General features: G+C 46.4%; 2 protein-coding genes across 2 annotated transcripts in view; one reads left to right on the plus strand and one right to left on the minus strand.

Annotated features, from left to right (window-relative positions):
* MTBP (MDM2 binding protein) overlaps window positions 1–10,297 on the plus strand; it is a 37,959-nt gene extending 27,662 nt beyond the window's left edge. The window contains 2 exon segments of the mRNA XM_083186749.1: window positions 1,944–2,009; window positions 10,138–10,297. Of these exon segments, the coding sequence (XP_083042875.1) occupies window positions 1,944–2,009; window positions 10,138–10,176 (105 nt within the window). The 3' untranslated portion in view covers window positions 10,177–10,297.
* Window positions 10,298–12,531: 2,234 nt separating this feature from the next.
* Window positions 12,532–14,302, minus strand: part of SNTB1 (syntrophin beta 1) — a 114,036-nt gene continuing 112,265 nt past the window's right edge. The window contains exons 6-7 of the mRNA XM_083186747.1: window positions 13,767–13,957; window positions 12,532–13,111 (exon numbers count right to left, since the gene is read on the minus strand). Coding sequence (XP_083042873.1) covers window positions 13,019–13,111; window positions 13,767–13,957 — 284 coding nt within the window. The 3' untranslated portion in view covers window positions 12,532–13,018. The remainder of the gene's footprint in view (window positions 13,112–13,766; window positions 13,958–14,302) is intronic.

The raw sequence follows: 14,302 nt of genomic DNA on the forward strand, positions 1-14,302 counted from the left end.
CCTAATTGCAGCCTGTGCAAATGGGGGTCCCCTGCCTGAGACCTCAACTGCCTGAGCTGCAGCTCCTCCTACTGCGGCACCTATGCGCAACACATTTTTAAGAACGGATGGTTTTCTGGTCACTAACCAATGGGTGAGGTGTGTAATCAAGACCCACAGGCATTACGTCGACGCCTGAAATGGGGAAGGTCGACACAAGAATTAGGTCGATAATGAAAAGGCTGACAGTCAAAAGGTCGACATGATTTGTTCTTCTTTTTTATTTTGGGGTTGACATGTGCCGACAGGCGGTATTTCATGCCCTACCATCCGCTACGGCGTGGCAGAAAAATATAATAGTGTGCTAAGCGTAGAGAGGCACCTGCATGAAGCATGGGTCTACATTTGGGACAAAAAAGTGAAAAACTCATGTCGACATTTTGACTGTTGACCTAATGTTTGTGTCAACCTTCCGACTCATGTCGATTTAAGGCCTGTCGATCTTTAGTGGTCGAGCCAATGTATGGTGTATAAGTAGCAGCAATAATAATAATTAGTATTATCCTTTATTTATATGGCGCCACAAGAGATCCGCAGATAAATGAATAAGCAAAACAGGAAACACTGACTTACACAAGACGACCATAACAGACCAGTACAGGGCACATAGACAGCGGGTCAGATGCATTTCTGCGCATGTGCAGGCTCCATTTGCGAAACGTAATTGGGGACTTGTATAGTTGCCGGCCCGTTTGCACGGAGCACTGCGGGCATGGAGCGGAGGTCACGGGTCGTGCCCATGGGAAGGCCCAGAGTTTCAGGTGCTTTCCCATGAAAACACTTGGCGTTTCCATGGCAATACAGCCGTGATACGGGGGCAGGCAGCTGATGTCAGATGCCCGCCCTCTTCCCGTACAAGGACGCCGCAAATCTGAGTCACCGGAGACTGACTTAGATTTGCTTTAGAAATCATTCGATGGTCGGCGACCATCGAATGTTATCTGCCCCACAGAAATCTGCGTACGGCAGGCGGACGTTTGTGCCGGCAGAGTTTAGTTGACTTGCAAAGCTGCAAAATTCTGCATTGATCACATGGGTGGGACCAGACAGCCAGACAGCCAATCATATAGTCTGAAACTATCCCAGCAGCAGGAGAGGAATGTGCTGATCAGTCAGGAAGCAGTGACCTGTCCACTTGTGTGATTATTACTGGTGACTCGCAGAATGACTGCAGGGGGGTTGGTGGTGGTAAGACTGCCCGGTGTGTCTCTGTGCTCTGCCTGAGACAAAGGTCATGCATCAGTCTGGTACAGACTATGCTTCTTCCATCAATCAATAAACACGCATGGACAGGAATATAGAATAACCTTCACTATGAAATATATATATAATCAAGAAACTACAGCAGTGAAAACGTAAGACACAGCGCCACCTACTGTGCCTCCAGTGTAGCTCAGTACTCATCCTGCAGCTGTTGCTGTTCTCCAATACCAACTGAATTTTTTGTTACATTCGCTGCCCTGAAAGTTTTTGTGGGGAAGGGATTCGGTTTTTGAGCTCCTGTAATTTAAACTAATATTTACAAAATCGTTTCTCTGTCCTCCAGGACCACATATAAGTCCGGTTATAAAGTGTGTAATCCAGTTTAAAAAAAAACAAAAAAACAACCCACCACTTTGGGGTCGATCCTATTAACCCCGAATGGTACGGATGATTTGCAAGTTGCGAATCATCACAACACCCGGCGCACTTTATGGCAGGCCGAATTCGCCTTCATAGGGGTGCAAGCAATTTTCAATGAATTCTGCCCTGTAAAGGGTGCAAGTTAGGCTTAATTTGGGTGCCGGTTTCAGTGTTAAAATGGCACCCGAATGGCAACTCGCACCCAACGGGGTTAATAGGAGACCTGTGGCAGCGGCTGGTTTGTCCTGACAATGATCCATACCACATTCTTTCCCGCTTAGGACTTGAAGACCTCACGAGGCCTACACGATGAGATGAAGAAGGCTGCGAGTAATAACGCTAAGCAGGTGAGGCGATCTGTCATGTTCTGGATAAATGAGACATCCGATGTATAAATATTTATACCAGTGAAGTTGACTGACCTGAAATATCTGTCACTGAGCAGCGACTGTAGAGTGTTATGTGGTGTTGGTCTGGATTCTGACGTCGGACAGTCAACAGGCACCCACACTGTATTCTCTCCTACACTGGTACTTTTGAACCAAACCACAAGTGCAAGGAGAATGTTGCTGCTAGCCACGCAGAGGGCTGTTATTACATTGCCGGTTTGTAGAGATCAATAAAGATTTAAAAACTTTTAATGGAACCCATTCTCGGACAAATAGAACCTTTTCCTCTACCTCCCCCATGGCAGCCCTCACTCATGGGTTTCTCCCTTCTGGGTAGTGCAATTGGAAAGGAAAGAAAGACACCAGCCCCCATAAAAGGGCTCCTCCTCCTTCCTCCAGTGTCTTTTTTTCCTTTCCGGGTATGTGCAGGTGTAGGAGGTGGACACTGGCTTACCTAAAGGAAAAAGCTTCCAGCAGGTCTCTGCGGCGGTTCTTACCCCCTGCAGATGACCAGGTCTCCCTTGCTGCTTAGGTGAGACGGAATTCATGGCCGCATGCGGTCCCCCCCGGGGGCAGCTACAGGCGGTGGCGTCCGCAGGAGTGACGCGTGTGGCGGCGCGGGATAGCGTTGCCGCGTCACTACCTGGCCCGCGTGCGTTGCACAGAGCGGGCGGACGTCGGCAGCAGCGCGCGGCGCCGGCGAGTGACGCCTTCCGCCGTGAGCGGAAGCGTACATTAGCCGGCGCCTGCAGCGGGTCCCTGGGAGTCAGCGCGAGTATCGCCACAGGATCTGAGGTCTCGCAACAACCGGGTAAGGCGCCGGTGGCGCACGCTGCCTCACAGTTTGCCTCGCTATTTGTGATAGGTGTTTCAATGGCTGTAAGTTTTACTAGTGCTGTTTCTTCCTGTCAGATTGTCAGTGGGTTTGTTTCAGTGACTGTGCGCTGCTGCCATGGAGGAAGAACGTAATATAAGGAAGTCAGGGTAAGCTGTTAGTGATGTGTGTGTCCACCTGGTTAGGGTTAGCTTGGCTAGCTTATTTAGTAAATTATTTTGGTTTTTTAGGTCAGAGACCAGCAAGGATAAAGAGAGCAGATCTAAGCATAAAAAGCCGCATTTGGATAAATGTGCAGCATGTGAGAAAGGGTTACCTCAAAAGCATGTCGGCATACTGTGCGACGGTTGTAAGGCCCCCCAGCAACTGCAGCCAGCTCAAATGGCAGACTTGGTGGAGATGTTAACTGCTGCATTAGCTGAGAAGTTTGTGGCTAAAGCGGATGTGGAGAAAAAGTCATCCAAAAGAAAGCATATTATTGCTAGTGAGGACTCGGATGATTCAGTCCGGCAATCTACCAGTGCAGTTATACCAGAGTTTGATCTGGATCAAGGGGATGAGGGGCCTAGCCAGGATAAAATGGAGGCTGAGGTTAACCCCGACATGATCGATAATCTGCTAAATTTGATATATAAATCATTAAATATCGATGATCCACAAGAGGATCTCAGTCTGCAGGAAATGTTGTTTAAGAACAAAAAGCGCAAAGGGAAAGTGTTTCCCCTGTCCAATACACTGAAAGAAGTGATTTCAGAGGAGTGGAAACACCCTGATAGACGGGTGGTGACATCAAGCAGAGTTAGCAAGATGTACCCGTTTGATAAGCAGCAGGTGGCCTCTTGGGAGGTACCACCGAAGGTGGACGCAGCAGTAGCGAGGTTGTCCAGAAAAACCACGTTGCCTCTTGAAGAGGCTAATATTTTCAAAGACCCAATGGAAAGAAAGATCGAGTTGGGTCTTAGAAAACAACAATTGGTGGCAGGCACCGCTTTAAAGCCAGCAGCGGCTATGGCCGTTACATCCAGGGTGCTGAGAGGATGGTGCCAGCAACTTGAAAGTGACATGCTGGATGGCCTCAAGAGATCTGAGTTGCTCAGAATGGTGCAGGATGTACAACTTGCTGTTGAATTTCTATGCGAAGCATCATTAGATTCGGTGCGCTTGGCGGCAAGGGCCGGAGCTACAGCGGCTGCCACTAGAAGAGCCCTCTGGCTAAAGCCCTGGGCGGCGGACGTACAGTCTAAGAATAGACTACTGTCAATGCCTTTTCAAGGGGACTATCTTTTTGGGAAACAATTAGATGATTTAGTGTCCAAAATTTCAGGGGGAAAATCAGTATGGTTGCCCCAAGACAAGGCTGCTAAGAAGACACCTCCCCCGAGGTTCAATAGATATCAGCAGGAGTTCAGAGAGTCACGGGCTTATAGGCCAGGAAGGCCGTACAGAAGGGGATCTTGGGTTTCCAGGGCCAATTTTCGAGGCCAAGGGAACAAAGAGAGCAAGTTCACCTCCAAAAAAGACCCCCAATGACGCCAACCCACAAAAAGTGGGAGCCAGGTTGCTGAAGTTCCAAAGCGCCTGGCAGGAATCCACATCGGACGAGTGGGTTCTAGAGGTAGTCCGGTCGGGCTACAAAATAGACTTTTTAAGGAAACCAGGCGACTTCCTGGTTCAGTCTCCCATTCCAGAGGATTTGGAAGAGAGGAGAGCGTTGTTATCCAGCCTGAAGGAAATGCTGGACCAAGACGTAGTCAACGTAGTGGCAAAACCGCAACAGTTTCAGGGATGGTTCTCCCGATTCTTTGTGGTGAGGAAGGCCACAGGAGGATTCCGGACAATTCTAGATTTACGCAGACTGAACAAATTCATAAGAATAAAATTGTTCAGGATGGAGTCCATAAAATCAGTTATGCTGGATCTCAATCAAAACGACTTCATGTCCTCAATAGACCTCAAGGATGCCTATCTTCATGTCCCGATCTTCGAAGGACATCGGAAGTTTCTGAGGTTCAGGGTGCAAGGGGTCACCTATCAGTTCAATGCGCTTCCCTTTGGACTGGCAACGTCGCCCAGAACGTTTACCAAGGTGCTGGTGGTCATAATAGCATGGCTAAGGAGAAAGGGGATAAGGCTGTACCCTTATCTGGACGACATCCTGATTGTGGCAGAATCAGAGGACCTACTAATACAGCACACAGCGGAAGTGGTAAACTGCCTAAAATACCATGGGTGGCTCATAAACGAGAAAAAAAGTCATCTCGCCCCGACTCAGAAAATTCAGTATTTGGGAGTAACCCTAAATACTCAAGACCTGAAGGTATCCCTGACAGAGGTCAGGAGAAACAAGCTGTTGAAAAAAATAGAATGGATGAGAAAGAGGACAGTGGTCTCATCTCGGGACTGCATGGAAACCTTGGGGCTCATGTCAGCAGCCCTAGAGACCATACCATGGTCCCGATTTCACATGCGAAAGCTCCAGGCGTGCTTTCTGTTACAATGGGACAAAGACAGCAAGGAATTGAGCCAGCGGATAACACTGTCAAAGGCCGCCAAGAAAGATTTGGATTGGTGGTCCGATACGGAACGTCTAGTACAAGGAAGAAGCTTTGCCACCAGAGAGCAGGTGGTGATCACGACAGACGCCAGCCAGTACGGTTGGGGGGCAACATGTGCCGGCCGGATAGCTCAAGGCCACTGGTCGGTAGAATGGCAAGCATCCCACTCCAACCTGAGAGAGATGGAGGCGGTGTATCGGGCATGCACTCACTTCCAGGATCAAGCGCAGGACAGAGAACTGATTGTAAGATCCGACAACCAGGCGGTGGTGTCCTATATAAATCATCAAGGGGGCACGAAAAGCAGGGCACTATTAGAACAGCTCTCCAAAATCCTCGAGTGGGCAGAAACCAGGGTGGTAGCCATCTCGGCAGTATTTCTTGCGGGCAAGGACAATGTGATAGCAGACCAGCTGAGCAGAGAGCAATGCTTGCCAGGCGAGTGGGCCCTCAACAGCACAATCTTCGACAGTTTAGTGAGAAAGTGGGGCAGGCCACAAGTAGATTTGATGGCAACAAAAGTGAACAGGAAAGTACCAGTCTACTTTTCAAGATTCCGGGAGCCCCAGGCCGCTCAAGTCGACGCCCTGACGGCAGTTTGGGACATGGACACGGCATATGTATTTCCGCCAATTCCGGTAATCCCAAGACTGCTAAAGAAAATTCAAAGGGAGAACGTACAGGTCATAACGATTCTTCCATACTGGCCCAGGAGGCCGTGGTTCAGCACGGTGTGCAGACTGGCAGTAGACGGCCCGTGGAGACTACCAGCAATTCCAGACTTGTTATCCCAGGGACAAGTAACGAGGGCACAACCTCCGTCTTGGAACCTGACGGCCTGGTTGCTGAGACCAAGGCATTAGAGGCAAAAGGATTTGACAAGGAAGTTATCGGGACACTACTCCAAGCCAGGAAAAGTTCCACAATGAAAACATACTATCGAATGTGGAAAAGATACATGTACTGGGCAAGAAGCGAGCAGAAAGACCCACAATTAGTGGCGACGATATTAAGCTTCCTACAGAAAGGCCTACAGATGGGCCTCTCAGCTAGTACCCTGAAGGTGCAAATATCAGCGCTAGCCTCCATGCTAAACTGGGACGTGGCAAACAACAGGGATGTGCGCCGGTTCATGCAAGCGGTGAAAAGACTGAAACTAAGGGTCAGAAGTCCGCTACCACCGTAGGTGTTCTCATGGAGGACCCTTTTGAACCAATACATGAAATACCACTCAAGTTACTATCATGGAAAGTGCTATTTCTTGTGGCCATAACTTCAGCCCGCAGAGTCTCAGAGTTGCAGGCACTATGGATAGATGAACCTTATCTGAATTTCTATGAAGATAAAGTAACTCTAAGAACAAATCCACAGTTTGTGCTGAAAGTCGCATCAGAATTCCATGTAAATCAGGAAATTGTGCTCCCATCCTTTTGTTCCAACCCGTCGAACAGCAAGGAGGAGCGTCTTCATATGTTGGACGTTGTTAGGGCCCTAACAGTGTACAAACAGAGGTCAGCAGAAGTGCGACAAGCAAGGAATCTGTTTATACTGATGGAAGGACACAAAAAAGGTCAGGCGGCGTCCAAGCAAACGCTATCAAGATGGATCAGGGAGTGCATCTTAAAGGCGTACCAAATAAGAGGCGCGGTACCGCCTGAAGGACTTAAAGCTCACTCCACAAGGTCGGTGGCCTCATCCTGGGCGGAGAAGGAATCCGCTTCAGTTTTAGAATTATGCAAAGCGGCAGGATGGTCGTCGGTGCATACCTTCACAAAGCATTACAGAGTCGATGTGATGTCATCAGCAGATGCCAAGTTTGGGAGAAGAATCCTGAGCGCGGCAGTCTTGTGAAACAAGTTGAAGAAAAATTATTATTTAATTGTTATAGCCGAAGTAGGCTCATGTTTCAGTTACGTGAGTACTAACCCCCCCTGTGTGGGCATACTGCTTGGGTACGACCCATGAGTGAGGGCTGCCATGGGGGAGGTAGAGGAAACACCGAGTTATTACCTGGTAATGGGTTTTCCTCTACTCCACCATGGCAGCATATATTCCCTACCCTCACTTGTTGTTATTTATGTGTTGTGTACTAATCTGTTATGTTTTTTAGCTGAAGAATTTAAAGACACTGGAGGAAGGAGGAGGAGCCCTTTTATGGGGGCTGGTGTCTTTCTTTCCTTTCGAATTGCACTACCCAGAAGGGAGAAACCCATGAGTGAGGGCTGCCATGGTGGAGTAGAGGAAAACCCATTACCAGGTAATAACTCAGTGTTTACTACTGTATCTTGCGCAACCTTTTACAATTCTTAAATTCTCTCGTCACGATACACGATAATGGTCGTTCTAGTACTTTGCCTACTTCAGTATTAGAAGGAGGGATTAAACCTAGGAGAGAGAAACTGATTGGTTAAGGACAACTGCTCCACTTTATCTCTCTCCAATTATACATTCTGCCCTTTATCTCTCTCAAAGGTTTGGAGAATAGACCATTCTATTGGCTATGAAGAGGACTGTAATGTTAAAGTGTTTCTACTGGTTGCGTGAGACCTCCAGCTCACAAGTAGATAGATCATATCTTTTTTTTTTTTCTTGCCTAAGTTGCTTAAAATGGGAATTACTTTACCAGTTTGGCTACATGAATGTAGAATGTGTGGACACGCGGCAGTTCTGACTTACTGTAAGAGGAAATGACCAGTCATACAGATGCCCTACACAGAACTGTATTCCAGAGACGGGGATGGGATATTGCCTCATGAGCTGATATTGCTGTAACACGGCAGCATATTCCCGGCCTGTCTTGTTACATTGTCTCTCTGTGTCCAGTCATGCAGTGACGCTTTGTAACGCTGTCAGTGATCCGTCACGTATGACCCCGGGGCAGTGGTCCAGAACATTCGCATTTCCCTGTGCCAACAAAAAGGTTCTATTGAAGAGTAATGGCAGGCACTGGATGTAACATAGGGCAAGATCGTATTGTGCTAAATTATTCCAGAACACTTGTAGCTATTGGCTGCCTGTCAGTCCTATCAGCGTAGCTGGAACTTAGTCAGTGTCCTTATGGTGTATACTCATGTCAACATTTCTTAATGTGGAGAGAGTGCTGGCCTCTTCTTACCTGCATACATGTCTGGCTGGATTCAGTATGAAATCCAGGCGGTCAAAATACCGACACCAGAATCCCGACTGCCGAAATGCTGACAAGGGGGGGCAGTGGATCGCCGCCCCCCCCCCCCCCTCCCCCTTGCTGCACTCGCCATGCAGCGTGCCTGGTGCCTCGCTGCGTGGGCCTGGTGATGCGCTCGGCACACTATTTTTTATTCTCCCTCTATGGGTGTCAGGATTCCAGCATCGGTATTTCGACCGACGGGCTTTTGACCGCATCCTGTATGGGTAATGTGATGCGGAGAGAGTGCTGGCCTCTTCTTTCTCCGCATCACATAACCCAGACATGTATGCAGGTGAGTTCCGGCCTCTTCTTTCTCCGCATCACATAACCCAGACATGTATGCAGGTGAGTTCCGGCCTCTTCTTACCTGCATACATGTCTGGGTAATGTAATGCGGAGAGAGTGCCGGCCTCTTCTTACCTGTGTACATGTCTGGGTCATGTGATGCGGAGAGAGTGCCGGCCTCTTCTTACCTGTGTACATGTCTGGGTCATGTGATGCGGAGAGAGTGCCGGCCTCTTACCTGCGTACATGTCTGGGTAATGTGATGCGGAGAGAGTGTTGGCCTCTCCTTACCTGGTTACGCGTCTGGGTAATGTGATGCGGAGAGAGTGCCGGCCTTTTCTTACCTGCATACATGTCTGGGTAATGTGATGCGGAGAGAGTGCCGGCCTTTTCTTACCTGCATACATGTCTGGGTAATGTGATGCAGAGAGTGCCGGCCTCTTCTTGCCTGCATACATGTCTGGGTAATGTGATGCGGAGAGAGTGCCGGCCTTTTCTTACCTGCATACATGTCTGGGTAATGTGATGCGGAGAGAGTGCCGGCCTTTTCTTACCTGCATACATGTCTGGGTAATGTGATGCAGAGAGTGCCGGCCTCTTCTTGCCTGCATACATGTCTGGGTAATGTGATGCGGAGAGAGTGCCGGCCTTTTCTTACCTGCATACATGTCTGGGTAATGTGATGCGGAGAGAGTGTTGGCCTCTCCTTACCTGGTTACGTGTCTGGGTAATGTAATGCGGAGAGAGTGCCGGCCTCTTCTTACCTGTATACATGTCTGGGTAATGTGATGCGGAGAGAGTGCCGGCCTTTTCTTACCTGCATACATGTCTGGGTAATGTGATGCAGAGAGTGCCGGCCTCTTCTTACCTGCATACATGTCTGGGTAATGTGATGCAGAAGTGCAAAACTTCTTGTGTGTGGGATGTGTAGTGTGAAACTACACATCCCAGCATGCACTGCCACAGGTTTAATCGTAGGGCATATTTAAAATTATGGCAGGGCATGCTGGGATGTGTAGTTCCACAACAGTTGCACGGCTGCTAGGTACAAATAGGACGGCAAACAAGCAGTTCCCTGTGCCTGCTCACACCAAGCATCTGCACATGCGCATAAAAGTATATGTGTAAGCGCAGTCACGAAACATCGCGAATACGCAGGGGAACAAAAGGACCAGAATCGGGGACTATATCTGTGTTAAAGCATTCTAATTGTTTTTTATTTTTTTTTATTTAATTTTTCCCCAGGTGATACAATGGGAACTTGACAAGATGAAGAAAACTTGAATGATGGATAATTTAAAATAATGTTTAAACTAAACAGATTGTAAATTGTGTGTTTTTGTTCTTTTTTTTGTGTACACAGTTTTGTATTATTTGTTCGCCCTTAATAAAGCGTTTGACTACAGCTTCCTGCTGATCACTGCTCCCGCAGCTGGTAATGGCTCTCCCTATACCTGTTCTGACCTCCGCACTCCCTGCATTGTGTTCCGCTCCTGCTTCTCGCTGAGCCCTTTGTTTCCACACACAATATCATCCGTTTGCTTTGGCGGAATGCGAGCGTCTCTTTATCCTTCCCCCGTATCCTCTTGTACTTTACTCCAAGGTGACTTTAGATCTATTCCGTGCTGCACAAAGGTCCTTCTGATGTGAGGGAGAACGGACTTCTAAGGTGTCGGCTGCTACCATGTACAAACCTGAAGGAGCGGAACATGCTGACTATAACAGAATACAATATACTGCGCTACATTTCATGGTGTCCTATCCTGCTGTATGCTTACCGGTGGAGTAAGTTGGGCCAGAGAAGCGAATTCATAGTTGTGTGCGGACACCCCCCTCCCCTCCCCTGGCTTACATACATCTCAGATATGCACACATCCCTAGCATCGATGTCTGGGAAATCAGTGGCTGTGCCGCCAATCCGCAACTTGACTGTCATGCAGAAGCTATTGTGGGTGGGAGTTGTCGGCACACCCTAGTGGCTACTAGAGGAATTACAGGAGTTTTTTTATCAGGGTACTAGAAGGATAATAAGTTTGCACTTCTCAATTTACAGTTCATCTTGATTATTTATTAGATGTGAAATATGTTTTATTTATACCATGAGGATATATTTGGAATAGGTTTCATGCAGCTGCTTTTGTTAACATTTCCAGGATGTGATCAACAAAATAAAAGATATGCAGTACTTAGTTAGAATATGGAAGTATTTTAGACTTTAACACTTACTTTTGGCTACACTGGTACTCATAGGATTTACCAGTTATTGAGGCATGAGAGTAACTTCTAGTTTATGGGTTAGAGGTGCCAGAATTTTAAGGGAGACAGCTGAGGTCAGGGATTTGGTATGGTCCACTAGTGAGGGACAAAGTGGGTTGTGGGGCGGAATTTCTGTGCATGAGTAGAGGTGTTGAACACAGCACCCAATCAGATGTTGCCATCTTTTATCTGGTACACTAGATAGTGATGTCTAGAATTTTATTGGTTGGCGCCTCCTACCTTTTGTAAGTTTACCCCATGGAGTTGCCCTTGACAACAACACCAGCATGCTTACATAAAGTGCATTTGGACCGTAGTCTTTCCATGTACAGAAAAGACACTAGGATTTCAATATTTCATATTTTTATTATTCTTATTTACAATAATTGTCAGGAAGAAAAAGTTTCAACAATAAAATTGAAAATTTCATAATCCAATAAAAAGATTTTATTTAAAGGATTAAAATATACTAAAATAATTATTACTCTCCTTTCTCAATGAATTAAAGTACCGATATTTTATGTAGACGTGGTCTGACGGGAATCAAGTGTTAATTACAAAAATCAAACAAATGTTGGCTGTTTTTCCTGTTAGACCAACATCAAGTTGTCTAATAATTCTAATGTCAGAGTAATGAAAGAATTATTGTGGAAAAAATAAAAAATATTAGATTGTTCATTTTCAACTGTGCTGGTAGTGTTAAGACTGCAAGGGACAGAAATAAATCCTTAGATTGCCTTCCCTGCTGATTTGTGGTGGAGGCAGCCATTTTGTGACGTCAGCCAGCCATCAGTGATGTCACCATTTTCCTGTGAATTTCTAGGTCAATCTTTTTTGCTTTAGGAGCAAAAAAGACAAAAACAAGCACTTTATTTTTTCGTTTACATTTTTCCTGTCAGAAAATCTAAAAAAATCACCATAAGATTATCATAAGCTTGGTCCTTTCTATAACATATTATATATACTGTAGTTTTTTTTTTCCATCTTGTGTCAGGGTCATCAATGGCTCCCTGGGACCATTGGTCCCCATCGGGTATCGATTGCCACCTACACAAAGTGAAGATATATATCCAGCTTGAGAGAATAGTCCTGACCATTAATATATTGAATGTTTGTCAATATATGAATCTACCTCAGTTCTGGTTCCCACTGAATGAAAACTGGTTCAGCTGACAAAATGGCTGCCTCACTGTGTCTTCAGCTCTTTTATACTGGGGCAGTGCCCAGGGAAGCCATTTGGAAATAATAAGCTAAATCGGCTCTGTCATTGAATAAGCCATTGGGTGAAAACCTAAATGGCTCATGTGGCAAATTCAGGAATCGCATTCGTAGGTAAAGAAAACAATTCTGATTAAATTGATATATTGTCCCTTTACTTTCTTAAAAAAAAAAAAGGCCCAGCCGTAGCCAGGAAGCACTCAGTGATAGATCACCATTATCTCTTGAACATACGACAGGCAGCCATTTTGTGGGCAAAAGAATGCAGCAGTGACTCATTATCTCTCGGGCTTTGGTCATGTGACCAGTTCCTATTGCATACGCAAGCACATAAAATGGCCGTTCCCATTGTGTATAGGTGATGGATACACTTTAACGCAGCTCGATACAGATGGTTTTCTTTCTTTGATCCAACTTTGAAATCACTTTATTCTAAAACTGAAGGCGTAAACTGAAGATTAGAGCTCGGACCGGGAGTCCGAGAATTGGGGTATTCTCATCCCAAGTGATTATTGCCATTATAGTTCTGTGCGTCTTTTCTCTCGTACCCTCTTCGTTTTTGCTTCCAGGGATTCTCTTGTGCAGCCATTTCCTTATGGAGAATCCCCGGGAATGGACTTTCCCACACGGAACTCTCATACAGCATGTGGTCTCACGCCACCAGTCCCAGTCGTGTAATCTTGGCTGAGAGGAAGGAATGGATGATGAAGACGATGGGCTTCGGGCAGCACTGAAGATCTAATTGCTGTGGGAAATGAGAGACTGTTATGTGCTGTGTTTTTTTATTTATCTTTTTATCATCATGCAACCTATTATTTTTTTTTATTTATAAGGTGGCACAAAGGTTCCACCGTGACGAGCAATACATAAATGAGCAAAAACTATTCTACTTAGGGCTTCTGTAATACAGTATGTTCAAGGTGTTTTAGTGATTGAGGGATGAAAGAGAAGAGACGCTATGAGCAACCTTTTACTTTATCTCTTAAAGGGGATGTGGTCAGGATCCCGGCAGTTGGAATCCTGACAGTGGGTTCCAGGAGGCCTGAATCCCAACGGATCTAGATGGTAAGTAACGGATAGGCTGCAGGAATGAATCCTTACCACAATCCATTGGTATTCTGACTGTGTGGATCCCAACCGCCGGGATATCGTACCCAACCCTTCTCAAAAAATTGCGAAAAACTCATCTCAACCTTTTGACTATGGACCATTTCCATTGTTGACCTTCCGACCCTGTTGACCTTAGCCACGTCTACCGATTTCGGCCTTCATAGGGTTGACCTAGTGACGGTACTTTATTTCTCTCCACGTAATCTCTTTCCGAGGTTTGATACATCTTCCTCACAGTAAATTACAGGATTATGATGTCATGGATTTCTGTTGCCTAAATCAATACTTACAATTTCTCCTTCTTCACCTCCGAAATCTAACAGTAGCATTTTAATTCCATCGTCGGAGGACATTTTTAGTTTTTCGTACGGTTGTTGTGCTAATGTTTTGGTAAAAGTACCGTCCGGGGCCTGAGTTGTGATGGAGAATCCGTGCTCGTAGTTGATCACCAGGCGACACACTTGGCTCTTGTAGGTACAAGCTGGAGGTAGGCAGGAAGAAAGGCGCAGGTTAGTGTCCTTGCCTTACGTTAGCTGGTGTCTGACTATAGTCTTATATCAGAGACCACATCTCGTTCTACCCTTTCTGCTTCCCTAACCCAGTGTTCTGTGTAATTGGTTTAACACCAATACTTAATTGTTGTTGTTTATTTTTATTTTTTTTATACAGTCGGGTTTGGTGATGGACTGGCAAATGGCACCCATCTAGGCTTGGAGTTTGGGGACAGACTGGTAATCCGCACCCATCTAGGCCTTGAGTTTGGTGACAGACTGGTAATCAGCACCCATCTAGGCCTTGAGTTTGGTGACCACTGGTAATCTGCACC

The sequence above is a fragment of the Crinia signifera genome, chromosome 5, assembly GCF_055691185.1.
Source record: "Crinia signifera chromosome 5, ASM5569118v1, whole genome shotgun sequence".
Taxonomy (NCBI): domain Eukaryota; kingdom Metazoa; phylum Chordata; class Amphibia; order Anura; family Myobatrachidae; genus Crinia; species Crinia signifera.